Source organism: Gymnogyps californianus, chromosome 11 (genome assembly GCF_018139145.2).
Source record: "Gymnogyps californianus isolate 813 chromosome 11, ASM1813914v2, whole genome shotgun sequence".
Taxonomy (NCBI): domain Eukaryota; kingdom Metazoa; phylum Chordata; class Aves; order Accipitriformes; family Cathartidae; genus Gymnogyps; species Gymnogyps californianus.
Genome location: NC_059481.1, coordinates 16,758,712 through 16,786,698, shown reverse-complemented (window position 1 = coordinate 16,786,698; position 27,987 = coordinate 16,758,712). Strand labels below are relative to the sequence as shown.

The following is a 27,987-nucleotide window of genomic DNA, read 5'->3' as shown; positions in this document are numbered from 1 at the left end:
CTGCGGTAAAAAGTACGCTTAGCTAAACTTTCTGGTAGATTTACTTTGTTTGTTTGTTTGTTTGTTTTTTGAGTTTGGGGGGGTTATTTATTTTTGTTTGTTTTAAGCATCCAACCAGTTAAGTAATTCCTAATAGTCAGGTTAGGGTATAGCAATTTTGGGAGGTATTTCTGTTAGCCTGTATTTATCTTCTCTCCCTCAACAGTGCTGGTGTTAACAATGAGCATTTAAAATAATGTCAGATATTGTCTCAAACAAAAAAGTTGCTTTCTTTACATGTGTTTTATTTCCTCATATTTGAGGGTACTGTGGTGACTTTATATAAAGGTTGGTTTAGCCACAGCTATTCATAACACTGCTTTGGCAATGGGCATTTTTCATGTAGTAATCCCAGACCAGTTTGTTTATTTTTTCACGTCTTCAGGGTTCGTTTCTCGTAAGAGGATGGATGTGTTAGCATTGAGATTGCACTTGCATTTCAGTTACTGCTCCTCAACCTCTCCATGCCTGTTTTTCCCTAGAGTATGGAAAATTAGTTGCAGTTTGTTTGATATAATGGTATATTTAAGATGTGGATTTCAGGTGGCTGGACAAGCCAGTCTGTGCATTTTAGAAAGTTATTATGAAGTCTTTGGATTTCTTGACCCACAAAAGTTTAATTACTGCCAGCATTAAGGACTTGCAAGCTGGTTTCTTTTGTTTGCAACATCCTAGTCCAGTCACTGCTTTCTGCATAACGGACCTTGATGAACTATTTCAAGTCCAACTACCATATGAAATAATTTTGGTGAGTGATGCTTAAAAGGTGTTCAGATAAGTACACCAAAATTTGGCTGCTAGCCCAGATTCATTGGATATAGATAGCAGTCCTGGCCTTTGAGCAAAACTAACTTTTTCTTGTGGGTTGTGAAGTCAGTTTTAGCATTTCAGTTTTGAACCTGGTCATGATAGGAAACACAAAAATTATGGAAATAAACCTTACTTCCTCTCTTCTACCTCAAAAAAAACCCCGAAGGTGAGAAAATGTGTGCTTTTCTATGCTTATCTTCATGGGCTTTATAGCTTGCAGCAGAGTGTTGATCATATGATGTTATATTGTAACCTAAAATATGAAGTCATAAACAGGCTTTCACCTTCATTTTTGTCTGGATCAATTTTGCCTGCCAGTGTCAAGAATCTCCCATTTTTAAGATAAAACACTATTGCAGTAAAAGATAAATAGTACATAATTGAAGTTCTCATGCAATGTACTTTCTCAAGGTGCTGAAAAACAGTCACAAATACCAAATTATTACAGCTCTTGATTCAGTGTTCGTTCATATTTCTTACGCTAACTGCAAAGAAACAAAAAGGTTTGTGAAATACTTAAATCCAGTCAAATTGATGAATCTGTTAAAAAAAGGAAAGGCTAAGGAGGCTTAACCCATGTTAAAGGCAAACTAGAGCTGAAACGTGAACCACGGTCACTGGAGCATTAACCGGGGATTTGGGAGTCTGTAAATTACTTGTGTGATCTTAGTAGGCGCTTAGGTAGTGGATATTATATAAAAACGCAGCAGAGTCAGGAAATTGAATAGTAGACTTCATTTGATATATGTTACAGTATTACTAACTTTGATGTATTTGGGATAGATCATTAATTAGATGAAAGATTTTGCAAGGGAGATATTAGCAGAGATCTCCAAGCAGGGATTAGGTAATGGGGTATGCCTGTATTTCAGTTTCTCAATATGAAGAAATTATGTTTCTGTCTCAGGCTGTGTTGACATTTGAATCAGCAGTTAGGAAAATGTGTATTTTGGAATCATGAGGCGTATATTGTATGCACAGTTTTTCCTAATGTGCTTCCTGCGTTTGGATAGAGGAGCATCTTTGCCTCTGATGTCAAGTGGCTCTTTTGCATTCACCCTTAGCTAATACGTTAACAGAATTTGAAGCCAAAGTACTGTTGTTCTTACAATGTATATGCAGAAGCCTAATAAGATGATCAGTCATGCTGCTTCTTGAATTTCAGATAGGACTGCAGACAGTGCTTGTAGCGAGGATTTTTTGGAGTCCTGACAAGCCCAGTTACTCTGGAGAGAGCCCTCTCTCCTGGATCATTTCATCCTGATTTTTCAGTATTCTTTGATGGTTCTGGTAAATGGTGTCAGCTACCTAATCTGCTACAAATGCATTGTGCAAGCAGGTTTCTTGTGGTATAAAGAGAATTTGTGTCGTTGGCAGGGCTTCAGCTTCATGTCGAAAGTCAGACTTTCCTCAAGCACAGTGTTTTGTGACTAAGCCCTAGGCTGGTAATGTTTCATGGAAAATGAAATAAGGCTTCCCTTGTTTCCCTTACTCTTTATGAAGTGCTTCAGGATTTTGATGGGAAAATGAACTATAATTTTCTCAAGCAGAAAAGTTTTATACATGAAGCCCGGATGTATTGTACAATAGATTCTTTCTAGTGGTGTATAAATAAAAGCATTGTGGCAGAGTGATTCTCATTTATACCTATTGTCATTGAATTGGCAGTTCTGATTCAGATACCCTGATTTAGCAGCAAATTTAACAGATGCACATCCTTTGCTTAATAGCTGAAGAATGATAAAAATACTAAGTAGGCTTTCACCTCAGCATCTAATTTGAGAGCACCTAAAGATACAGGGAACAGGCTTTATCCTGAGCACATGAAATCTATTCTAAACAGTCACTTCTGGAAAACATTTCCCCTTCCTCTTGAACCGTCCAAATATGCAAACTATGTTTTTAAAATCCGTGGGCTAAGATTGCAGTCTAACATGTCACACCCCCCACCCCTCTGATCTTTTCCAGGTACGCAGGCATTCGGCGGCCCCACAGGTTCCTCGGTTCAGAGGTACAGTATTCTGGGGGTACCACATCTCTTCTGGCGGGACTTCTGCAGTGGGCTCTGGTTTGGACACCCAAAAGCCTTCCTGGCACCAGTGCACTTCAGCTGAAATCACAAGTTGTCAGGCTTGTGAAAATCAGTCCTGTATGTCTAAAGGCTGAAGAATATTTTAGATCACAGAATATGAAAGTCTGTTCTAGGTCTTATCTCTAACAAGGCTTTGTGTTTATTCATAGCTAATAACATATCAGATTCTCTATTATCGAACAGTATCAGTTTACCCTAAGTTACATTTTACACTAAAAGTAGTTGTTCTTCCCTTTGGTTAATTATGTCTCTATTTCTGTAACGAAGGCCAAAACGATCATGTTTTTGTACGTTGCTTTTCATCCTTGCAAGCTGTAGAGAGGAGATAATCTTTCTGGTGGGTGCTGGGTTTAAAAGTGCTTCCCTGGAGGAAGGACATTTGTGGCACCGAAGGAGCTGGGTGTCTGGTCACTCTGATAGCTTCGGCTTTATTTTGTGGCTGGGAGGCTCTTCACGTCTGCTCACTGCTGTTTTTTCTCCTTTTTGATTTCATTTGTCTTTCTGTCGTTCTGCTTTCGGTTTGCATTGTACTTCCTATTGACAGACTGTGTCCTTTTCTTTAATGCAATAATAGTTTACTCTGTAATTTCTTATTCTTCCATAGATGCTGAAGAAGTCATAAGCTTGTGCATGTAAAGAGTGGCAGAAAGTATCTGGCGTCCCAGAAATGCCTAAATTAATATAAATAACCGTTGCTGTTTATTACTTAGTAGTGGTATTCTCATTTCTCAGAGGAGGCTTTGCAGACAGCGTGGTTTCTGTTAAAGACACTCACTGCCTTTTTCTGAAAATGTTCATTAGATGTCTTTCTCTGGAAGGAGATTTCTCTTTAAAGGATGCGTGCATGTCTGTCCCTTTCTGTCTGAAATATCGATGATTAAATGCAAGACTGACTGTGTATCTGCAATATTGGCCATGTAAATGGGCAGATGCTGCGAGCTGGTTAGTGGTTATTTGGCCACGGGAGCAGCAGAGGGTGCTATGGCATGGTTTGAGAGTGGAGATTGCTTAAAAACAGATAAAAGGATTCCTTGAAATACATGACAAACTACTGGATTGGCATTTTGTCTTCACTTTTGCCTTCCCTGGTATAACACCATAAAGCAACCTGTGACTCTATTGGATAATAAATGCATTTGTCCTTTAAAAAATAATCTATCCATTTAATAGATGCTTTGGGAGAAAAAAAAAATAAAAGCAACCTCTTTCTTGTTTGTTTTTAGCATATCTGAAGAGAGCAGCAGTGTCCCCGCTGGTAAAAGTGTAACAAAAGTCAGTCGCACCTTCAGCTACCTCAGGAATAAAATGTCCAGCAGCAAGAAGAGCAAAGTAAGTGCTGCTTGTGATTCATACAGCTGTGAAATACCCATAGGTAGCAGAGATGAATTCTGTATTTCAGTGTGTTTCCATAGGGTGGTATTTATGTCTTTGCCTGACTTTCTTTTCTTTTTTCTTCTTTTCTTCCTTTTGTGAGGGGAGGATTGTCTGTGGGGTAATAGGGAATAGCTACATGGGAAATCTTAGCACCCCAAAATTGAAATGTATCTGAGGTGAGTCTTCCCGTGCAATGTTTTTGCCTCTTTTCCCCACAGAATGAAGCTTCATTTATTATAGAGAATAGATTGTGCTCCGGCATGAGTTATGGCTTTGCAGTGATTGATGGGTCTAATTTTTACAGAACCTGAGAGGTGTTTAATAAAATGAGGACAGGAGCTGTAAGAAGGGACTGGCTGCCGACAGCTGTATTGTTTCCCTTTTATTTTTACCTTTGCCACAAAGTTCCCATGCACTGCTGGAGAAGTTGCTCAAACCATGACCTTTAGTGATGGCCAATATTTATATTTTCCCCTTTTTTCCGTCCTTGAAACACTGGGATTTAATTTGCTGAAGGTTAAACGCTGCTTAGCACAGCTGAATTTCCTGGGAACAGCACTGGTTACTGAAATAATTACATTGATGCTAAATACTTCACACAAATGGGTTGTTGTTGCCTTAGATTGTCCCGTGAAGATTAATACGTTTGGGGTTTTTTTGGCTTGGTTGGATTTTTTACTTGAATTTCACCTTGGTTTATCATGCCTGACAGAGCTAAGAGCACCTTACCTCACAGTGGGTAATGTGTATTATATAGTTAGGTGATGTGTAGCTAATATGTTGGTAAATACTATTGGAAGGCCCCTGAGACACATAATTACATATTCTAATGAGTGTCTGAATAGCAAACGGGAAACAGAATGTGACATAATGAGCATTGTGCCTATTGCAGAATAAGGCTGGGCTGAAGCATACACGTATGGAAGGGGTCATGTTTCATCTGCACAAGCAAACTTGATTTTAGCCTCTCTCGACATAAGCACTTGATGTTTCAGCCTGAGTGTTCCTCTAACATAGCTGGACTTGTGTGCTCTCATGGTTCAACGCACATTTTGATACACGTTTTTGGAAGATTGCGTCACCTTTGCAGTGAGGTACCAACTGTAGTGAGATCAGTCATCCTAATGCACAGTTCCTCTTTATGGATCTGCCTTTAAAGATGCAAGCTGCAAGTACCAGCGGCTCAAAGCTGCTGCTGAGCAGCTTTAAGACAATGCTGTTCCCTGCTGCAAAGTACAATGTCAAAAAAAAAAAAAAACAACCCAAAACTGTTTACATAGAAACCTCTGTGCAAACCACTAGCGAGAAGTTGTGGAGCATGTTGCACAGACTGTGAACAAGACTGGAAATTCGTTAACTGGTTCTGGCGCTTCGGGTGTATAATCTCTAAAGCAAGAACTGGATATATAGATATAAAAAAGAGATCTAGTTGGGTCAGGTAAGAAAACATAACAGAAGTGCTTTGAGATATTCGCTCTGGTTTTGTTAAATAAATGCAGTCTGATTTCACTAATTTCATGATTGTGTCTGAAACTGTTGATAAAGAATTGCTCCAAAATCCCAACAATAATACGCACCAGAAAAACTGCAGCTCGTATCAGTTCTGATATTTTTACGAACTGAAAAGCCATAATATCATTCAAATTACAATTTCTTCCCTGCTCGCGGTGGACTGTTTGCATTACATACGTTTTTAGGGCTTCAGCTGTACATTTAAATAATTTGACCTAAAAATTCTTGGGAACACTGATTTCTCAGAAGCGTTATGGTCAATGAAAACCTGTAAGAGTTAAAAAGAAAAATAACAAACCTTGAAAGAGGAAGTTGGACAGGAAGAGTTGGTTTCTGCTGCTGTCTGGGCTGTCAAGAGGGAGAGAGGCTTCAACTTCTTTCCAGATAGGTTTTACATTTCTCCAAACCTTCAGAAATACAGTTTTCTAAGATGAACCGTAAAATAAAGCACATCTGAGTCTACTAATGGCAACAGCTCTTTCTGAAAATGGTGTAAACAATTACGTAAAAAAACCCTAAAAATAAAGGGGTGTTTGGAGTATTAACTGGAGGGGATACTGTTAGATATTTGTGTGAATTTACCCATGTCTGGCATGTACTTTGTGTTATTTGGGGATTAGTCGGCGAATCTCTTGAAATCAGCAGCGTGCACTGATTCACGTTTGTGAAGTCTAAAACGTGTTATATCTCTGTCAATTAGAAAAAAATATTACTCATTTTCTTCATTTTGGTAGAGAGTTTCTGGGAAATGACGACAAAAAAATTAGCATGAGTAATTTCTCTTTTTCCTTGACTTGCGCAGTTATTAGGCAGTGCTATACCACCAACAGCGTTTCGGTGTCTGTAGTGAGTTGTAAGTGTTTGAAAGCACTAGGAGACAGGGAATATTTGTGACCTGTAGAGCAGGAGGAGCGCAAACACGTGAAACCTTTCTGTCTTGGAAATCTTCTGCAGCACTTTGTTTACTGAAGTACTACATAGCAACACTGAGGTATGTTAAAATTCACTTTTTCTGTATCCCAAACATCACAGAGAGGTTTGATTTACCACCCTCTGCCTTTTAAATGGGTGGTCTCGTATTGACTTGTGACTTCTAAAATATTAATCCCATCCTTTCCTGCCTGTATTTTTTTTTTTTTTCTTAGGTTGGGGGTTTTTTTTAGCAGTGGAAGCTAGGGTAGGGTAAGATGAAAGCAATGGCAAAGTAGCTAAAATCATCTTCAAGGAAGTCAGCAGCAATCGTCCCGCCCTCCCCCTTTTGCTCAACTCCTCGCTGACTCCCGTCCCTGTGGCCGGCCGTGCTGGCAGCTCTTGGCCGTCACGATGGGCTAATGCTGGTGGGGAGCAGCTCTCCTGCCCCCGGGGGAAGGATGTCGATAAAATGGAATAAATTTGCCGAAGTACCTCAAATAACAGTGAAGCTAGTGGGACTTAAGCATTGGGAGGTAAGAGCTTTGTGGTTATTTCGGAGCGGGATCCGCTGCTGCAGCGCGCAGTCTGTTATTTTGGGCCGTACGACCGAGTTGCGGTACCCGTCGTGTCTGTTAGTGCACGTTGGTGCAGGTTCAGCTGTGAAGCCATGCTTCAAGTCACGCTGGCAGCTCCAATAGCGCAGGAAAATGGTTTTGTTTTTACAATCCTTGTTTAAAAAGAAGTTCCAGTAACTGTCAGGAAAAAAAAAAGAGTAAATAAAATCTCATTTTGAGACCTTGTATTTCAGTGGTATGGCTGGCATCCCGTGTATGAAGTTTGCTGTTTCCTCCTTGAAAGTGGTGCACCCGTTTCCTGTTTTTCCTGGGGTCGTTAAGCTTTAATTAAAATGTTTTTTACAGTGATTTTTATGAAGACGGGGTATTATTCCAGACTCTAGAATTACTGGGCTTTGCAGTAAATGTCAGGTACACTTAAAGTATAGCACGGTGAATCTCCTTTCAGCATTTTAAGCACGAGAGTCGCAAGATCTGCCTTGCGCATAGGGTGATCTTTTCTCCTGGAGCTTCGCAAGTCCTGGCAATAGAGCAAAACTCCAGCCATCAACTTGATACCATCGGCCAAGGACTAAACTGCAGAGTTTTAGTTCTTGAATCCTGCCAGGCTGGACATGGTTAAAGGTGGACAGGTCAGCGGATGGAGAAACGGGCCTGTGGAGTTTTACGTGGGGTGGTGATCCAAACTGATGGCTCAAAGGAGCCAGAGATATGCTGCAAAGAAGACTCTTTCTGGCAGGTTTTCTGCTTCAGACAGGATTATTCCATACGGTAATGCTCCTGGTTTTGTGTATTTGCAGAACCAAATAGCGTTTGGGGCCAGTAAATAGACTTTTTGTTTATGAGGCTTTGCAGGGAGACTGGCATTTTGCCTGGGGTGTGTTGGGAGAGGGGAGACCTTAGGCTGAGTTACTAATTATTTGAGTGTGTCATCAAAGGCTCAAAAGTTTCCCTGTTGGTGACAGCAGAGCTCAATACCTCTTTTAACCACTTCATGGCGGTTGCTCACATGGGCTGCTCTGCAGCTCTCTGATATTTAGGCTGTGACAATATTCAGCAAAGGGTATGTGGCATATAAATAACAAAACGCAAAGATAACCTTACAGAAGCCTTTACCAATTTCTGGTTAAGCTGCTCTTTCAGATGCCATGACATCAGCAGTAACAGTTAAAATACAGATCTGGAGCTGAATTGTACGGTAAACATTTTGTAGGGTGGTACATAGAAAGACAAGGAGTCGCTGTATTTCAAATTTGGAGTTTTTCTATGGAGTTTCCTTTAAAAATTGTTTGGGAGAATTCCAAATCCGCGAAAGGCTGCAGGGAAAAGTATTTCAAATTTTTAGTATTTAGCATTTTCTATCTCAGGTAGCGATAGAAAGGTAATCAAAAACTCTGCTAAAAGTTGGAGAAGCTGGCTGTGCTTGTCATCTTTCCAAAGCTGAGTAGCCCAGAGGTTGAACTGTGGCTTCCGGACGAGATAATCTTTTATGGTGTTGCTGTTGTTCCTCAGCCTTTCTGTGGTGCCATATTTCAAGAGTTTGTGAAAGATCCATTTCCCCAAAAAGCTCCACATAGTTACTTGGGGTTGCATGAAACTGCTGAAAAAGTTGCTAGTCAGAAGGAAAATGGAGGTCGAAATACTCTGGTAGTGATGCTATGCAGGCACCGAGGAAGAGCTTGTGTTCTCCATTAAAAATGCAGTTGCAAAGCACGAGTCTTACGGTTTGGCCTTAAAAATCAACTGTGTTGAAAGTTTGATCCACGTTAGACGTGGTGTTCATATTTAACACAATTCATTGAAAGTGCTGAAGAGATTGATGAGAGCCCAGAAGAAGAAAAGAGGTAAGTCATTAAACCAAGCAAATATAAAACAAAGGTGGAAGAAAATAGCTGCCTTCAGAACAGACTCAATTGCATGTCTGTTGGTGAGATACCTGTGCAGAAGGCTCTGTGAGTCAATAGTATGTTAATCCACATCCATGGAGGCTGTAAGCTGATTTTTTTAAGAGAGCTGTGCAGACACATGACTATTGTTAAGGTGTGCGTCGATCGATATCGTCATAGTGCCAAAGGCAAACACTGAAGAATTTGTAACTAGAGAATAGACCTCTGCGAAGCAACGAGGCATTTGTTCATTTTCTGTCGGCAGGAAAAAGAGAAAGATAAAGAGAAGACTAAAGAGAAGGACAAAGATTCCAAGGAGAAGGAAAAAGATAAGAAGCTGTTAAATGGACATCTCTTCACTGCAACCTCCGTTGTAGCCCAAGCAACCTGTTACCACTGTATGAAACCTTTCAATAAGGATTCGTACTACTGTGCAAGTAAGTCAGGGTTTTTTTCCCCCCTTCCTTTTGTTTTTCATTAAATCTGACATGGGAAATGCGAACCTTATGCTTTATTTTCCTCTTGCTTAAGGATGTGGGGTGAGAGGGAGACTTTGGAGATAGTGATTCATGGAGCAGCATGTTGCCTTATGGAAGCTGGACTGAAATGAGTCATGGCTGCAAGGAGGTGTCCTGCAACCTCCTTCCTAGCCTGTGCTCGGACATCGCAGCATCCCGTGGGGTTTTCTGCCCCTGCTTGTTGGGATGTATCAGTCAGCTGGAGGACTTTGGTTATTTCACCTGCATGTTATGGCTTGGGGCTGAGGTGCTTTGTTAAGATGGATGGAGGACAGGGAAAGCTGGCTTGGATCATGGCTTTTATTCCCAATGGGGAAAAAAATGTCCCACCCATCTGTAGTGTATTGCTTTAGTTCTCTGAAACACTGCTTCAGTGAACCCTCAGTAAGAACAGCATGATACAAAAAGGAAATACTAACCCTCTTCTCCCTTTATACATGAAATTGCATCACAGGTCAAACAGCAACTACCTTGTGTGCGTGTGAAGTACGTGCAATACAATGCACGCAGTACAGGAACCACAGCAAAGGGTTTCTGCGAGACTGGTGATTTTGTTCTCTTTTCTTATCAGACGGTTTCTCATGCTTGTAGCTTGATAAGGTCACCAGCGTTTGTGTGGTCAGGACCAGAATGGTGACTGGTTTACGCAGCAACTCAAAGCTATAGAATATGCAGACAAAAAGGTCTTTTTCCCACTGCAGCTCAGGGCTCTCCGTTCCTCACTATTAGTAATATTTTTTTACTCCACTAGCCTCGAGATGAGTCGAAGCATGTACGGGAATTGCTCCCAGGCTGGAGCAGGAGGCTCTGTCTCTGTCTGTTCCTTCTGGTAGATAAGCAGTGTATAAAACATCTCCAGTGAGCAGGGGAAGGAGCAGCCAGCTGAATCCCGGATGGCAGCTTTGAGTTTCCTGGAAGAGAATAGATTTCAGCAAAGTTGTTTGTATGAGACACGCTCTGTGTCAGCCTGATGGGAAATGGAAAACACCAATAATTATAAGCTCTCAAACACATCCTCTCCCTTTCCCCGCTCTTAACAACTTCTGAAGCCACTTAGAAAATCAAATATATCCCGATTTAACTCTCTATATCCTAATGAGTTAAAATAATCCAACAATGTCATGTGTTTTCGGATAGACGTTCTTTCCTTATTTTTCAAGGTACAACGGAAAATTATTGTAAGTTTTCTGCATTGGCCAGAAAATGAATGCCACAAGGAAAGTTTGGTCAGGGCCCAGGTTGTAAGCTCACATCTGAGAGTGGTCCTTTCTCCCATCGCATCTTAAAATCAGCCATCAAATGCCTTGGAAATGACTGATAACCAGTCTACAACCTGCTGTTGTAGACTCCTTTTTTTTCAGTGCTTTACTGCTACCATAACTGCTCTGTCTTGCCTATGAGTGACTTTTTCTTAATGCCTTTTAAAGCTCTGGATCATTTTAAATCAATGTCTCAACTTTTCAATGACGCTGAACATTTCCTGAAACAGCTAGTCAATGCTGAAAGATTTAGCATGCTCTGAAACAAATGGGCAAGCAAATCCTAATTTTTAATAGCTCTCTGCCTGGTCTTTTTTATGATCAGTGCTGCAGAAAAAAAGCTTTTTGGGGTTTTCATTGTTAATACAAGTGATACAGAGGAGTTGGAGGAACTTCCTGGCTGCTGAAGAGTTGAATTGGAGGAATAAAGTCCCTGAAACCAGATTTTTGATCTAAATAATCAAAATGCTCTATTGCTAGATGGTACATACTAAAGAGCTGCCTTCAGGCTTTCAAGGCTTGAGTGTGAATTTAATGGTTCTGAATTGTCTCACTGCCTCTTTTCATGCACCAGAAGCAGGTTCTGTCCCTCTTCCTTGTTTGATCTGAAAAATGATACTGCTTGTGGGTTTTTGCAAGAACATGCAGGTTTCTTTCTTCTGTCTCTCTTGCACAGGAAATTGTGGGACATCGGTAGAATAGCAACGCCCTATGGCGTTACCTTTACCTCTCTCAAAATATCAGAAGAATTACTGGCTTTTATTAAGTAGGCCCAAATGTAAGAAATTTTAGGAATGTAAGCATATTTTGTCATTCTGGGCATGGAATTTTTTCCTTTCGTATTTCTTCCAGAAATAATTCAGAACTATACGCTTACAGTGTAACAATTCATGATCTGTGTTATATGTGTTTTCATGAATGAGCGGAAATAACGGTTTTTCTCTAAGCTAGTGAATCTCATCTGAGAGCATTTGAGTTGTGATTTTTCATCTATTAGAAGAGTTAATGCTCCAAACCCAATTATCAGTTGTTATGAAAAAAACAGTTTTAATCATCTTTGAAAACTTTGATTCCCAGAAATCTGCTGGCAGAGATCATGGGCAGACTCAAGGTATTCCAGAAAAGATACGCAGCTTTTGCTCTGGCATATATGCAGCAAAGGGTGGTGTTAAAGCATGATGCTCTTTGCATTGGTAAATGTTGTGGGTTTGGACCAAAACAGTGGCTTCAGTCTGGTTTTCGGCAGGAAGTCCCAACCTCACAGACACAGACACCTGGCAGATGCTCCTGTTACTTTTTCTGATAATCCTGTAGTCCAGTAGCACTTGGTTCCTCTACTGTAGATCTTGGCTGTGATATGTCTGAGTTTATGTAAATGAATTTTCCTGTCCTTTTCCTGTCGTTTGGATCCCATAATCCTTGTCTTGATAAGAACAGTATTTGTGTTTGCAGAGAAAATATTGGCCCTACAATTGGTTTCTGTTTCTGTCTCTGGCTTCTGCTTTCCACCTTACTTTTCTTTCAGAGGAATAACTCCATCTTTTTTTTTTTTTTTTTTTTTTTTTTTTTTTAATTTAAGACCCATTAGGACCCTGGTGACTCAACCTTCCATTGATTTTTAAACAGAATTTCCTGTTAAATTCCATGAGGAAATCTTGTTAAGAAACAAAGGGCTAATTATCTGGGAAAGCAGCTTGTCTCTCAGTATCTGTGGCTACTCATGTAAACCACAATGATGCCTGAAAGTTGTAATTCTCAGTTGTGCAAGATAACAGTTCAGATTACAAATGGCAAAAACTGACCTGTTTTCTGTGGTTTTTTGTTTAATTGGTTGGGTTTTTTTACTTTTGACAGACTGCAATGCAATTGTTCACAAAGGCTGTAAGGAGAGTTTTGCTTCTTGTGCAAAGGTCAAAATGAAGGTAAGAGATTTCACCTACTCTACTGAATAAATAAAAAAGTTTAAACGATTTAGCATGCAGATATATAACATCTTCTATTGTACATCCCAAAGTTTCCAGCTTGTTGGAAAGAACTTCAGCCCCTGTGCTATCACAGAATCATAGAATGGTTTGGGTTGGAAGGGACCTTAAAGATCCTCTAGTTCCAACCCCCCTGCCATGGGCAGGGACACCTTCCACCAGACCAGGCTGCTCAAAGCCCCATCCAGCCTGGCCTTGAACACTTCCAGGGAGGGGGCATCCACAACTTCTCTGGGCAACCTCTTCCAGTGTCTCACCACCCTCACAGTAAAGAATTTCTTCCTAATATCTAATCTAAATCTACCCTCTTTCAGTTTAAAGCCATTACCCCTTGTCCTATCACTACACTCCCTGATAAAGAGTCCCTCCCCATCTTTCCTGTAGGCCCCCTTTAAGTACTGGAAGGCCACTGTAAGGTCTCCCCAGAGCCTTCTCTTCTCCAGGCTGAACAACCTCAGCTCTCAGCCTGTCCTCATAGAAGAGGTGCTCCAGCCCCCTGATCATCTTCATGGCCTGCCTCTGGACTTGCTCCAACAGGTCCATGTCCTTCTTATGTTGGGGGCCCCAGCGCTGAACGCAGTACTCGAGACAGGATCTCACGAGAGTGGAGCAGAGGGGGATAATCACCTCCCTTGACCTGCTAGCCACTCTTCTTTTGATGCAGCTGGGATGCGATTGCCTTTCTGGGCTGTGAGCGCACATTGCTGGCTCATATTTAGTTTTTCATCCACTAATACTACCCCCAAGTCCTTCTCCGCAGGGCTGCTCTCAATCCACTCATCACCCAGCCTGTATTTGTGCTTGGGATTGCCCCGACCCACATGCAGGACCTTGCACTTGCCCTTGTTGAACTTCATGAGGTTTGCACGACCCTGCCTCTCAAGCCTGTCAAGGTCCCTCTGAGTGGCATCCCTTCCCTCCAGCGTGTCGACCGCACCACACAGCCTGGTGTCGTTGGCAAACTTGCTGAGGGTGCACTCAATCCCACTGTCCATGTTGCCGACAAAGATGTTAAACAGCGCTGGTCCCAATACCGACACCTGAGGAACGCCACTTGTCACTGCTCTCCACTTGGACATCGAGCCGTTGACCGCAACTCTTTGAGTGCGACCATCCAGCCAATTCCTTGTCCACCAAGTGATCCATCCATCAAATCCACGTCTCTCCAATTTAGAGACAATAGTGAATTCACAATAGTGAATAATTTTTCTGGGCTCTCCTGAAATTCCCCAGACCCACATGTTAATACAGTAGTTGTCCCTGGGACTCTGTGAATGCTCCAGGTCAGCGCCACAGGGTGTTTGTTGGCAGCAAATTCCCTGCGTTGTTCCCTGCAGTACACAGACCTTATGGTGAGATGGTCTGTCCTATGCTTCGATTGAAAAAAAAAAAACCAAACCAAAACAAACCCAAAAAACACTTCACTGGCAAAATTCAGGGGTGTCCAGCACCCTTAAATGCCATATCTTTTAATTCTCAAATGCTGCATCCTGTAATGCAGCACCATGTGTATATAATGCATAATGAAAACTATTAAATATGTATGTTGTTTATATGAGGAACATGCAGAATTCGTGCTTGCCCCAAACGTGAGGAACCTCTTCTGCAGTATGGTTCTCCAGGCTAGTTAATGTTTATACAATTATGACTTTCAGTTCTCTTCAGTATTGTCAGCACTTTCTCTTCTCATTTTCCTATTTGCTGCACGTTTCTCCATCTGTTATTTCGCCCCTTTCATTGATGTCAACTGGGGGCGGGGGGTGTGCGTATATTTATAGATAAAAAAAAATACACATACAGCCAAGAACTGATCTGTTCTGAGAGGATTCAGAAAAAACATAGCTTTTTTTATTTATGTGGCACAGCTTGATGGGAGAAGGGAGGAAGAAATGACAGTGAATTTCATTTTTCTTTCAGCCACAGAGAGGGATGCTGCAGGCACATGATACCTCTTCATTACCCACAGTAACCATGAGAAACAAAAGTAAGAAAACTTCCTTTCCCTCTGCTTTGGTGATGGTCTGTATCTGCTGTTCTTAACTGTTCTGACAACTAATATTTGATATTATGAAAGATAAGCATTTATCAAAGCAGGGATGAGAGCATCTTCTGTGCATGATAAGCAATGTTTGGGATTTCAGAAGTTGTACTGAAGTTGCACAGAGTTTATCCATGTCTGCAGCGTCCATGTAGCTTTAAGCAATGTAGAGTCATCTCAGATTTAGAATAACTATTTGACTGCTGTAGCTTGCTGAAGGCCAACAGCTGGTAAGTTCACAAAATCTGGAAGATGCAGCCTATGTCCATGGGTGTCTGACATTGGAAAAAATCCAACTATGAGTATTATATTAACAGAAATTGTTAAGTGGAGAGGATGCTTGTTCAAAATAATTTTTTTTTTTTTTTAATTAAATAGTCTTATGCTTTGAGGTAGTAAAACCAGAAAGTTTAATTTTGAATAGGAGCAATCCTGACAAACTTCCTGGCTGCGCTGAGATACACACTGCAGTGCAGAGCTACCCAGTGTGACTGAGGGCAAAGAACAGGAGTGAAATAGCCCACGTGGGTTTTCTAGTGCCATCATTTGATAAGCTTATTTAGTGGTAGCTTGGAGATCACTATATGGAACCACACTGTATGATACAGACGTACCCACTGTGGTATTTCTCATGAAATTCAGAGGTATCGCTCCAGAAAGCAGAAATGCATCTGAAGAAGGGAAAATCTGAAATTAATATGAAAAGATTAGTTAAAGGTATGTGATAGTATAATGACATAAGGATTAGCATTTCTCTGTGGTATGTACTGAAAGCGATCTCAAAAAGTGAGACCAGAAGCAGGAGGATGTATATTGTTATAGGGCCACGGAAATTAAAAAGCAACATAGTAGATTGCTACATGTGATTATTTATCAAATAAAGTTAAATTCAGTTTCCCAAACGTATGTTTCTGTACTTGCAGATCCCACCTAGATCTTTTACGTGTAGTGCAATGCAGTCAGTTCTGCACAGAGGTCGATGTTCTTTCCTTCATACGGCTGTTTCTAACAGCTGAGATCTCCTGGTGATGATTCTAGAAAGAAAAGGAAGTGAATTTTAGAGCCTGGTTTCTTTAAGTCATCATCATCACAGTTAACAGCGCAGTTGCATGAGCTGACTTTTCTCTGACATTTCCCTTCCAGGCTCACAACCGAAGGAGCGCCCTCGCTCTGCAATACTTGCTCCTGATGAAAACACCGTAACCTCAATATTCAATAACAGGAGATCACAACAGACTACAGCACTTTCGAAAAGTGTCTCAATACAGAACATTGCAGGGTAAGGTTTCTCCCTGCGCACATGAGTATGTGTGTATTATCTGACGCTGCAAGCATAAAGAAATTCAGATCTCATTAAAAATAAATTTGTGTACTATGATTTGTGTTAACGGTACAAAAGAGGATCACAAAACCAGAAATACCCATATTATATATGATACCATCAGTTGTCTTCTGCACAATCAGATTGTCTGGGTTAGTTTAGTCATGGCATGAGTTCAGAGGCATCTGAGTTGGCCTGGTTATATTCAAGGCCACTTTGTAGAGATGCCCCAGGCTCCAGGAGGAAATTCCCTTGCCTTGGGCTGGGTACTGTGCAGGCACACAGTATTAACTTTTGTGTCCATAACGATAGGGTGGAGGCACAGAGCTGCAGTCTTCATGGTGTTTTAGGACTGCATTGTACATAATTAATTACAAAAAAATCATAGAAGAAAATCTAATTTATAGTTCCTACACTACCTGCATATTGAACAGTTCTACACGCAGGGCAATAGCATGGACTGGCATGTTCTGGACAGTTTGTGTGCCCTGGCTATTCATGGTGAAATTTATTTTAGTCCATTTTTCTGATCTTTCTCAGAGCTAGCGATAAAGACTCTTGGATAGCCTTTTGTGTTGCATTTTTGCACTGCTTGCACCAAGGACAATGAGGATGGGAAGTGACTGTAGAATGGAAAGTAATGAAAAGGAGTTATCCAAATCATAAAACCTCAGGTGTGATTCTTTATAGAAGAAACACTGTCGCTCAGAACTGTAGATCTTACAGCTTATTAAGCCCCAATGGGTAGTTGTTAGAAAACAATTAATAAAAGTCCATTTCTGTACATAACTGTGCAACACTTGCATTGGTTTTCAATGCATATTTAAAATACATTTCTTCTGTATATTTGAAGTTACATTTGGCTGGGTTTTTTATGTCGTAAACAATATTCTGTGTTGTTTTTCTGCAGAGTTGGGAACGATGACAGCTTAATACACACTTGGAAATTCCTGTCGCAGTCAACAGACTCCTTACATAAAATCAGCCGGGTGAATGAGTCCATGGAGTCTCTGGTTGACGAAGGTAAGAGATCCCCATGGCATTTATAGCAAAAGGAAGGACTCAGTGCTGCTTTCCAGAAATAGAAAGTCCATTTTGGCATTTCAGCAAGTGTTTCCTTTCTAATGGACAATTAAAGTGCATTTACTTTGATCTTAGAATATTAATATGATAAACCAAAACAAAGCCCCGCATAGTAGTTTCTTTAGCTTGTTCAATTGTGGGAAAACATTTAGAAGGTTTCAGTTACAGTTGAGTTACTTGGAGTTTAGCTCAGGGACAAATATTTCCTCTTCTGTTCTGCACCTCTGGCCCATTTATACAGGCACAGATTTTGCACTCTGTCACCTTTTTCATGCTGATGTCTTGCATTTTGTATTTTTCCCAGAGTGGGGAAGGAAGAAACGTATTGTTTAGTTTGGTGGGTTTGAAAGTGAAGTCAGCTAAATTAATTTCTTAAGTTTAAATATTTTTTATATATGGTGCTTTTTTAGGATATAATCAGTAGTTTTACATCTTAGCCAATATTTACCTGAAAAGAACAGAATGGTTTTAATTTATTGAGGACTAAACAAGGGCATGCTCAAGGTGACAAGAGAAAATTTCCCAGTTCCTGCACAAAGGAGCAATCTTTCTTAAAAATATATGTGTGTGTATATAATGTATGTAGGGTTCACTTCTACCTGCATCAGTTCTGGCTTTCTAAGGTTGAAAACACAGACTTCACATAGGTCTAAGTTCCCCCAATTCAGCGGTGTAAATGAAGAAAGACAAACTGGGTGTTGTGGTTTGTTATTTATCTTCGATGTTGTTGCATTGCAGATAAAGAATCCATTGTATTTTATCTGAGCTAGAATTTGGTCCGTGTGAAAATGGTGAACTAGTTTTGTGCAATTAGCAAATAACCTTTAAAAGTGCTTTTCATAACCTGGTCCTTACGGGAATTGTACCAATTCCATATGATCATTTTTGTGTCAGTGAAGGAGAACATGTGTGATGTCTGTGGTGTGACAGAGAAAGCCTAAACCTAAATGAACAGACAGGAATCTCAAATGAGACAAGTTACCCACATCTTAATGGCACTTACGTTGCTTTGTGAAGGTGCGGACATGAATGAAGGACAGCTGATGGGAGACCTGGAATTAGATTCCAAGCAGCTGGAGGCAGAGTCCTGGAGCCAAGTAGTGGACAGCAAGTTCCTACAGCAGCAAAATAAAGATGTTGTCAAACGGCAAGATGTCATTTACGGTGAGATACCTGCATCTTAATTTTTCACTCATTGTAGATAGCTTCTTGATATACTCGCACCCATGGATTTGGGAAGCTTGAGGTCAGTGAATAGGAACATTGACTTGGTTTCCTCAGAAGCCAAAGTTTCATTCTTGAAGTTCTTAGAAACGTAATGTATTCTGTGAAAGCTTTCTTTCTGCACTTCACATATCTGGAAGCCATCAAAAAAACCCAGAAATTGCGTCTCATTTGTCTGCTGGTGACATTTGAACTCTGTTACAGCAGAGCAGCTAGCTAGGAAGTCTTCTCCTGCCAGATGCAAGAGCCATCCTATATGGCAAAAGCACACTATGTTGAGGCTGACAGTGGGGTGTTAGGAAGGAGCAGATAATAGTGCTGAAGGTTCAGACCTTAGCAGCAATGTCCAAAGTCTTTATTGTGGGACTCCTCTGCCCCCCTATTTCTCCCACACATGAAACTATTGATTGATGTTTCAATACCTGACATGAAATTTTCTGAAGCCACTTGGAGAAGCCCAGTGATGGGAGAGCTTTCTAATGGCAGCTTTTCTTTGTACTGTACAGCCATGTACTCTACAGTGACCTTGGTTTTGACCTTGTTCTCATCCTGTACAGAGCTAATGCAGACAGAAATGCATCATGTCCGCACCCTGAAGATCATGAACGATGTATACAGCGCAGGGATGTTAAAGGAACTGCAGTATGATCAACAAGTTGTGGATAAGATCTTTCCCTGCCTGGAAAACTTGCTGCACATCCACAGTCACTTCTTCCAGCGGATTCTGGAAAGGAAGAAGGAGTCGTTGGCAGACAAAAGTGAAAAGAACTTTGTTATCAAGAGGATAGGTGACATCCTAGTGAATCAAGTAAGTGCTAGAAAATGTTTGCACTTCTGAGAGCGCAGCTGGAAACCAGGTGCTCTTCCTTCCCTCCTGTTTATGCCTGTTAGATAATCACAGGTGACGGCACCTTTACTCTTCACACATGCAAAAACCTCTGCCTCTGCTTTTTGAAGCACTTTTTGCTCTTTCAGAGGAAGGTCTAATGGTGAAAATTAATTTAGTTTATTTTGTGAGAAAGAGAAGCATTCCCTGACAGGCACAGAACAGTTTGACCATAGCCTGGAGGGTAGGCAGTAGCCCATGGCAAAATATGCCAGATGTGTTTCTTGGCTGAGTTACTGACCTGCTATTTAACTTTGAGTGGGTCATTTTACTTGTCATTATCTGCACTTTCTCTCTTCTTCTTTCTGTCTGTCTTGACTTTTTTGTTGTTGGCTTTTAAGCCCTGTGAGTAGGATCCCAAATTTTGCTGTGTGAACTCAGGGAAGTCCCAAACTCAGCTCTTTGCTTTCTAGAGATCTACTTGCTTGGTTTAGGATACTTTGGACTAATTTGCTTTCATCAAGTTCTTTTGAGAGACTGGCAGGCACTGCTGGGATATCACACCAGGAGCTCAGTGCAAATTGGACCTCTGTGTCTCATGTCTTGCAGTTCTCTGGTGAGAGCGCCGAGCGAATGAAGAAAACATACGGCAAATTTTGCGGGCATCACAATGAGGCAGTAAATAACTTCAAAGATCTGTACTCAAAGGACAAGCGGTTTCAGGCATTTGTCAAGGTAGGACCTGGTAGAACAGACATAGTCAATGGAAAAAGTAAGTCCTTTCTGCACTCTATTGAACATTTTGCTACAGAATTGAAATTTTCATTTTTGTTCCTTAGAAAAAAATGAGCAGCTCCCTGGTGAGGCGTCTTGGGATATCTGAATGTATCTTGTTGGTAACACAGAGAATCACAAAGTACCCAGTCCTTTTACAAAGGATACTGCAGTACACCAAAGGTAGGAACCAGTTCCTCTATTCTAAGCGTGTATTTGTTCCTCCAGTGTAAATTTCTTGGATCCTTTTCAGCTGAAGCAGATTTTCTTGAATAGACTGACTAATCCAGTCATTATTGTCTCACACCGCTGTAACGAGATAACTCAGTTTCATATCTACATTTAGGATTAGTTATTTGGGTGCCTTGATTTAGTTAGAAGTCTGTCTGTAGCTAATTATGGAGCCACATGCTTAGACTCCAAAGTCTCCCAGCTTGCTTTTTTTGGTAATGGCTAAAGTATGTGGCTAATTTGTGCATTTCATCTATACTGTCCCATATACAAAGTATATTGGAATAGTCCCCAACCTCAGCCATATATGTGAAAGGTTTTGTGAAACTCTCCTTAAGGGGGAAAAATGCAGCCTGTCTCATGAAAGTATTAAAAAGTTATAATGCAGGAATTTGGGAGGGAGAAGAGGAAGGAAGGAAGGAAGGAAGATCAGGAAGTTAGAGTCCACAAGGATGAAGTGAAATTGAGGTGTTTCTCTTTCTGTTCAAAGAAAATGAAGTGGAACATGAAGACTTGACTCAGTCATTAAACCTCGTTAAAGATGTGATTGCTGCAGTCAACAGTAAAGTCAGCAATTATGAAAAGAAAATGCGTCTTGGTGAGATTTACAACCGGACGGATAGCAAGTCCATCATGAGGATGAAGAGTGGCCAGATGTTTGCAAGAGAGGACTTGAGGCATCGGAAGCTCATCCGAGATGGGCCTGTTTCGCTAAAAAATGCAGCTGGCCGGTTAAAAGGTAAGACTATCCTGCCTTCTGCCGGAGGAGGATACAGCTCACCCTCTCTGGATATAGGATTAGTCTTCAGATTGGTGTCTCCAGCCTTTATTTATTCTTCTGCTTTGAGAGATTTTGACAGCGGCTTTCCCTGTGCTGTACACTCGCTTCCCATCGCAGCATTTCCAATTCCTCGTGTTGTTTCTGGGGTGATAGATAGCTACTTTTCCTCCCGGTGACTGCATGCCTGCTGAAGGCTTGGGTTGCAGTGGCACCTCGGTGCATCAGCCAAGGAGCGGAGTTGCTGGGGGATCCTTTGGGCCAGGAGAACGCAACGGGACTGCCGTTGCCCAGAGCAGCGAGTCAGATCTCTGCGCCACGATGCGCACGTGCAGTGGTTCCAGGAAGCGTGCTTGCTGCATCCAAAACTCAACCTCAGCTTGATGGCTCTGCCCACCAGCAGCACTGCCTTTCCTTTGCTCTAAGCTCTGCAGTAGGGCTGCCCAGGCTCAGCGTTACCATCCCGGTTTCACTGGGACTCCAGAGAGATGTCTCAGGCATTTGTTGCTGTCGTGGTTTAATCCCAGCCAGCAACTAAACACCACACAGCCGCTCGCTCACTCCTCCCCCCAGCCCGATGGGATGGGGAGGAGAATCGGAAAAAAAAATAAAACTCATGGGTTGAGATAAGAACAGTTCAATAATTGAAATAAAAAAAAATATAATCATAATAGTAAGAATAATAGTAATGAAAAGGGAGATAACAAAAAGAGAGAGAAATCAAACCCAAGAAAAACAAGTGATGCACAATGCAGTTGCTCACCACCTGCTGACCGATGCCCAGCCAGTCCCCGAGCAGCGATCGGCCCCCCAGCCAACTCCTCCCAGTTTATATACTGGGCATGACGTTCCATGGTATGGAATATCCCTTTGGCTAGTTCAGGTCAGCTGTCCTGGCCGTGTTCCCTCCCAGCTTCTTGTGCACCTCCTCGCTGGCAGAGCATGGGAAACTGAAAAGTCCTTGACGGAGGATAAGTGCTACTTAGCAACAACTAAAACATCAGTGTGTTATCAACATTATTCTCACACTAAATCCAAAACACAGCACTGCACCAGCTAGTAGGAAGAAAATTAACTCTATCCCAGCCAAAACTAGGACAGTTGCTCTTGAACCTTTTGAGCTGCTGACGCAAACTGTTCAGGAGAGGCTCTGGTGTCCCTGCAGCTGTCTCATGTTTGATCAATGTTTTCTTAAATTGCTTTTTGTTTGTTATCAGGTGGAAATAGTTTTTCTAAGGTGCTGTGCTCTGCTGAGCATTGAAGTTCTCTGGTGAATTAAACACTAAATCTCCAAAGGAAGCCTCCAGCTGGAACCATGGTAGCAGTAAGAGCAGACAGGGCTGTGTCTCAGGCTTGGCAGGAAGGCTGGGCTTTCCTTCTCTCACTCCAGCATCAGCTGATTAAACCATGGTACTTGGGCATGAATGGGGACTGGTAGCCTGGTGCCGTGCTGTGCAGGGAGGCAGTGATAACATGAAATTCCATATTGGTTATGATTTATTTTGAGGTTTTGGAAACAGGAAGTTTACAGATGATTTCTAGGCACCCGAGATTACTATTGGCTTTAGATGGTGGATGAAGTAAGTTATGCTGCTGTTGTGAAATCTTGTGATAAGTGCAGGCTGCATTTGCATTTCTAAGTCATAGAAATGCATAAACATACCTCTGTCTGTAGCACAAGCTCCCAGCGAAAGCAGGTCCTGCAGACAAGCTGCAGAGCCCAGGGAGAGAGTAGCTAGTTCATACCCTCCGGCTATTTTGTGGGATTTGAAGTGGAGCACAGAGAAGTACAGGAAGAACTTTTCTTAGAGGGTTTTAGCATTTCCCCTCTTGCGAAGTGCACAGACGATGGAGAACAGAGTCAAATGCCGACTTTTGCAAACCTCCCAGAGCTTGGAGTTCATTTTGCAGCTTTGATTAAAATTTGGTGGTTCTTTTATCTGGAACAGATCCAGTCTTCCCAAAACAGAATGGAAGGAATTACCCACGGGATGATTTAACTTTTTGGTTTGCTTCCTCTCTGTCACAAGATTTCCCAAGTACATTACACAAAAACTCTTTGTACTGAGGGCTCTGGGTGGGGCATTGTACTTGGTAGTTGCTCTGCAACTTTATGATATGTCATTAGGAGGCTTGGAAGGCTGTACATGTGCTCTGGGAAAAGGCTGTATTCTGATTTAAAATCCTCTGTTGGCTTGATGTTGTGCTTCCTTCTCCCGTGAAAGAAAGCCAGGTCGTGCATCTCACGCAGGCTCTGTTGGCTCCCCTTGGAGTCGGCAAGAGTTGTGTTTGTCTGTGAGCAGAATCAGCGGTGGCTCCTGAAGTCAGTATTTCCTGGGAAAGAAACTGCAGCTGACAAATGTTGTTATTGCACGATAATTTACACGCCGCAAACCACTCATCAAGAGAACCATAAACCCCAAAACTTCCGGTGCAGATATTTTGCTTGAGGGCTAAAATATTGATTGTTTGAGAAAACAGCGCTTCTGTTCAGTAAGCATCTCTAGCTTTCGCTGTTATGCCCATGTCCTAACTGTTAGAAAGCATGTGGCTGGAGAGGAGCACCCCTGCTCCGACAGATGAGAGAAAATCCTGCAGGTTTCCCAGGTGCTGTTGTGTTCTGCTTAACACAAAGTCAGTTCAGAGCTAACCTGACTTGGCATCTCCAGGAGCTGCCCCTGCTCCTCCTGCTAACTGAGAGGCTGACCCTGCTTCCAGGATTTGCAAAAACAACCCTACCGCTCCCCAGCACTGGTGTTATTAAAAGAAATCTGTTCGGGGTGGGTTGCATGGTTATACTGCACTAGTATGCTTTTTCTTTTGCAGAAGTCCAGGCTGTTCTCCTCTCTGACATGCTCGTATTCCTTCAGGAGAAGGACCAGAAGTATGTCTTTGCCTCACTGGTAAGGCTTCAACCTTTTCTCCTCCTTCCTTTTCTATGTGAGAGACCCTTGACGTGTGTTGTGCAGCGAAGCCAGCCATTGCCTGCTAAACAACTTAATTTTCTGGCTTATAACATTTTCGTTTGCTGAGCAGTCTCCATTCTTTTTGATAGGAAAACATGTCTTCATGCCCCACCTCCCCTTTCTGCAGTGCCTTGGCACAGCTGATAATTGGCCTTGAAAACCTGCCTGTCACTTGATACACTTACTCCTTTTCAGTTTGTGCAAATGGAAGCAGTGATTGGGGGGGGTGGGGGGAGCAATGGGATAATGCAAACATTGTAAAAATGAATTTTAGCAGAAGGAAATGTCCTAATACATTGTGAGCTACTATGGGGGGTGGGGGGGTGAAATGCCACTGCAGTAAATTCAGCAGAACAGCTTGAAAGTAATTGTCAGAGGAATATATTTGTAATGCACAAGACCAAAAACATTAGCTTTTGAAGGCAGGCCTTGTAAAAGGGCTAGGCACACTGACCTGCTAAAGAAAACCTAGTACCTAATTGAGTCTGTTGGGGCTGTACCTTGCGGGCATGGTCCAGACTGGCTAAACCTTGTGACCTTTCCACTCTTTGAACATTTTGAAAGCTGATAATTTGTTATTCCAGTTCCACCAACGATCTGCACAGACTCAGTGCCCTGCAGAGGGGGAGCTGATTTGCACAGAAGTCGTGCTAGTGAACTGCTACGAAATCACCCCAGTTGTAGCATCCTGTAAAATGCACAAAGGCGCTGACTCATATGCAGATGACACAACACCAAAGGGACGTTTTAACTGAGCAGGCTGATTACACAGAGACCATAGCACACAATGAACGTCATCTTACACACAAGTCTTCTCCATCATAGGAGTCAGCTATGAGCTGCTGAGAACAGCAGGGGTTCTGTGGGATTTGAAAACAAGATGTTACTCCATCCTAGGGAGAGATCGTGAAGATGATGTGTGTGAAGCAGGCGCTAGCAAGCTGCACTAAGTTTAAGGAGCTGTGATATTAGTGACAGAGAGAGTGTGGGCAGGAGGAGATGAGATCAAAGGTCTGCTGGAGTTCGAGCAAAATATGGTAGAGTTTGCAAAACTACAAAGTCAATTTTAAATTAATTCTTTGTTGAAATGGAACAAGGTGAAATTGCTTTTCCTACAGAACTGATGGAAGAAAGCAAGCCCTTCCCTGTTCTTTGACCTCATTAAAATGATTTATTTTTTTTAATTAGCCAGTAGGTTCAGAAAATGTTTACAACCTGAGAGAGGTAGTGGTATGGTTATTGGGACCTTTTCAGTGCTAGTTTGCATCTGGGAACTAGTACTGTTCACCCTCCTCACCTGTTTCTTTCCATCTGAAGGACCAGAAATCCACTGTGATCTCTCTGAAGAAGCTGATCGTACGAGAAGTGGCTCATGAAGAGAAGGGTTTGTTCCTGATCAGTATGGGTGTAAAAGACCCCGAAATGGTGGAGGTCCATGCCAGCTCCAAAGAAGAGCGTAACGGCTGGATACAGATCATTCAAGACACAATGAACACCATGTAAGCTACCAAGCTGTTCTTGCGAGGCAGGTGATGCACGTGGTCAGGTTCTGGTAGTAATTGAGACATGTCTCTTGTCCAGGGATAAAGATGAAGACGAAGGAGTCCCTTGTGAGTCTGAGTTTGAAAAGAAAGTGTCGGACGCGAAAGTGAGAGCACTGAAAGGTAAAATCCTGCCTGGGACAGAGCTGGGGAGCGGTTTTTGAAAAATTTACAGGAATTGTTGTGTTGGGTTTTGTGGTTGAACTATGACTTTTTTCAAAGGAGTGAGAATCCTGCATCCAGCAAATAACTGCAATCCTTGTTTGCACCTCACCTTGCTTGCATTATTTTTTTTCTGAGCCTGCTGGGTGCCATTGCTGTGCAGCATTGCGCAGGGCACAGTTCTATCATCAGGTTCCACTAGATGGGGCCAATATCTCAGGAATTGCTCAGTTTCCTTGCCGAAGCTTTTATTTTCTGTCTTCATCTCTGTTTTCTGTTCACCCCCACAGAACAACTCCAGCAGAAGGATAAGCAGATCCTCCTCTTGCTGGAGGAGAAGGCTAAGATCTTCCGGGACATGGCAGACAGCTCTGTGCAGGAGGACATGCCAGGCTCCAGGCTGCTCTTCAGAGCCAACACAGAAGAGGCACCAAAAGGAGAGGCCATTATGAAAACTGCAATAAATGAAGGTGAGCAAGTCAGGGTGGCATGTTAATTACAGTAACCAACGGACCCACCTTCAGTGAAGCCATCAGTCCTCAAGCACCAGTTTTGCAGGGGAAGTTTTCTCTTTGTCAGAATAACAGCATAGATAAGGAGATATTGCTACTCACGGTGTTGTCTCAGGGACAGGTAATGAGGATCAGGAAAGGAAGCAGATACTGATAGCTGTTGAAAGAGGGCAGAAAAGAAGTCAGCACAGAGAACAACCATGCATTGAATCTGCACTGGGGTCAGGAGCAGCACAGGATTTATCCTTGGCTGAAATTTGGACCATCGAGGCTTTTACTGTGCTTCAGTCTCAGCAAGGTGTGAGAGCGGGGCTCAGGTTCCAGCAGGCGCTTGTGGTGCCTGCAAGGGACAAGCAAATCCGTTGACAAAGGCAAGGGTAGATGGAAACTCGAGCAACTCTCCAGTGTGATTTTTGGAGAGGCTAAAAATTATTAAATGCTGTTGTCAGAGCACATCAGGGTTGCCTGGAGGAAGAGGGAGGTGTAAGCCTGTGCAGAGCTCCAGGAATTGGAGTTCGTGGTCAGACAGACTGAGTTTTTGCAGGGGGAATGCATACTGTTCCTATCATTGTCATAGAAACATGGTTTCGTAATACAGCAAAGCATGTGAATTTCTGACCTGAGCTCAGGCAGGGATGAAAATAGCTCAGACGCCTGAGGTGGTCTTTAACAGAGATATCGTTGCTTTTTATCAGTTGAACTGCTGCAAGACCTGGTGAACAGGAGCCTGGGCACTGCCCTCGGACAGCAGGTCAGCAGCACTGCCATGGAACAAGAAGGAGGAGTTGGCCCCATATCTCTCCCTAGAAGGGCAGAAACTTTTGGAGGATTTGACAGTCATCAGATGAACGCCTCCAAGTGTGAGTAGTTACATGTGTGCACATCAGCATTTGTTAATAATACATTTCATCATATCCTCTTGCTTCAGAGGGACTCCAGCAGCTGGTGATCTGGGTTTCCCAACTCCTCTCCAATAATAGTTGATAGATTAAATAACAGATTAGAAAAAAAGCCTATGTACAGGTGGAATGATGGTAGCTGAGAACCTGTGGCTACATGAGGATTAAACATCTGAACTCCTCACTCCTCTCTCTCTGTGCTCTCTCTGAATCATCCTTACTCCTTTACTTACATGCCACATGAAAGCATTTGGCTTCTTAATAGATTAGTTTCTTCATGTAATATCTGCAGCTCTGTTCTTTGTTCTTCAGTTATCTTCCAGCAGGAGCCTGGTGCTGTTGCATTTGCAAATGGATGAGGATATTGTTGAATCAAGCACCTTCTCCCCTGGCTCTGCTCTCTATGCATTTGTGTTCCACATACAACTGCATGTGTTATTCCTGCAATTAAATCTCTCCCAAAGAAATGTGTGAATATTTATTTCAGCTGCATAGTTGGCTGCTTCCCAATGTTCTCTTTCTTTGCCCTAGTCATCAGAAACTTCCCTGTCCTCAAATTCCTTTCTCTGTGGTCTCACTCATACTCGCAATACAGCCAGTTTTGCTGCGCTAGTGTCTGTCTCAGCATTGGGATCGTTGGACCTCGTCTGACCTTCTGCATTAAAGGAGCAGT

General features: G+C 42.2%; 1 protein-coding gene across 1 annotated transcript in view; it reads left to right on the top strand.

The window, feature by feature from the left end:
- The window catches only part of AKAP13 (A-kinase anchoring protein 13), a 74,250-nt gene that overhangs the window by 37,092 nt on the left and 9,171 nt on the right, over positions 1-27,987 (top strand). Inside the window, exons 7-23 of the mRNA XM_050902967.1 lie at positions 2,818-2,860; positions 4,165-4,270; positions 9,466-9,637; positions 12,832-12,899; positions 14,877-14,943; positions 16,141-16,276; positions 17,229-17,341; positions 18,419-18,565; positions 19,183-19,433; positions 20,061-20,186; positions 20,291-20,408; positions 20,947-21,195; positions 24,061-24,137; positions 25,518-25,699; positions 25,782-25,864; positions 26,194-26,373; positions 27,111-27,275. Of these exons, the coding sequence (XP_050758924.1) occupies positions 2,818-2,860; positions 4,165-4,270; positions 9,466-9,637; positions 12,832-12,899; positions 14,877-14,943; positions 16,141-16,276; positions 17,229-17,341; positions 18,419-18,565; positions 19,183-19,433; positions 20,061-20,186; positions 20,291-20,408; positions 20,947-21,195; positions 24,061-24,137; positions 25,518-25,699; positions 25,782-25,864; positions 26,194-26,373; positions 27,111-27,275 (2,283 nt within the window). The remainder of the gene's footprint in view (positions 1-2,817; positions 2,861-4,164; positions 4,271-9,465; positions 9,638-12,831; positions 12,900-14,876; positions 14,944-16,140; positions 16,277-17,228; positions 17,342-18,418; positions 18,566-19,182; positions 19,434-20,060; positions 20,187-20,290; positions 20,409-20,946; positions 21,196-24,060; positions 24,138-25,517; positions 25,700-25,781; positions 25,865-26,193; positions 26,374-27,110; positions 27,276-27,987) is intronic.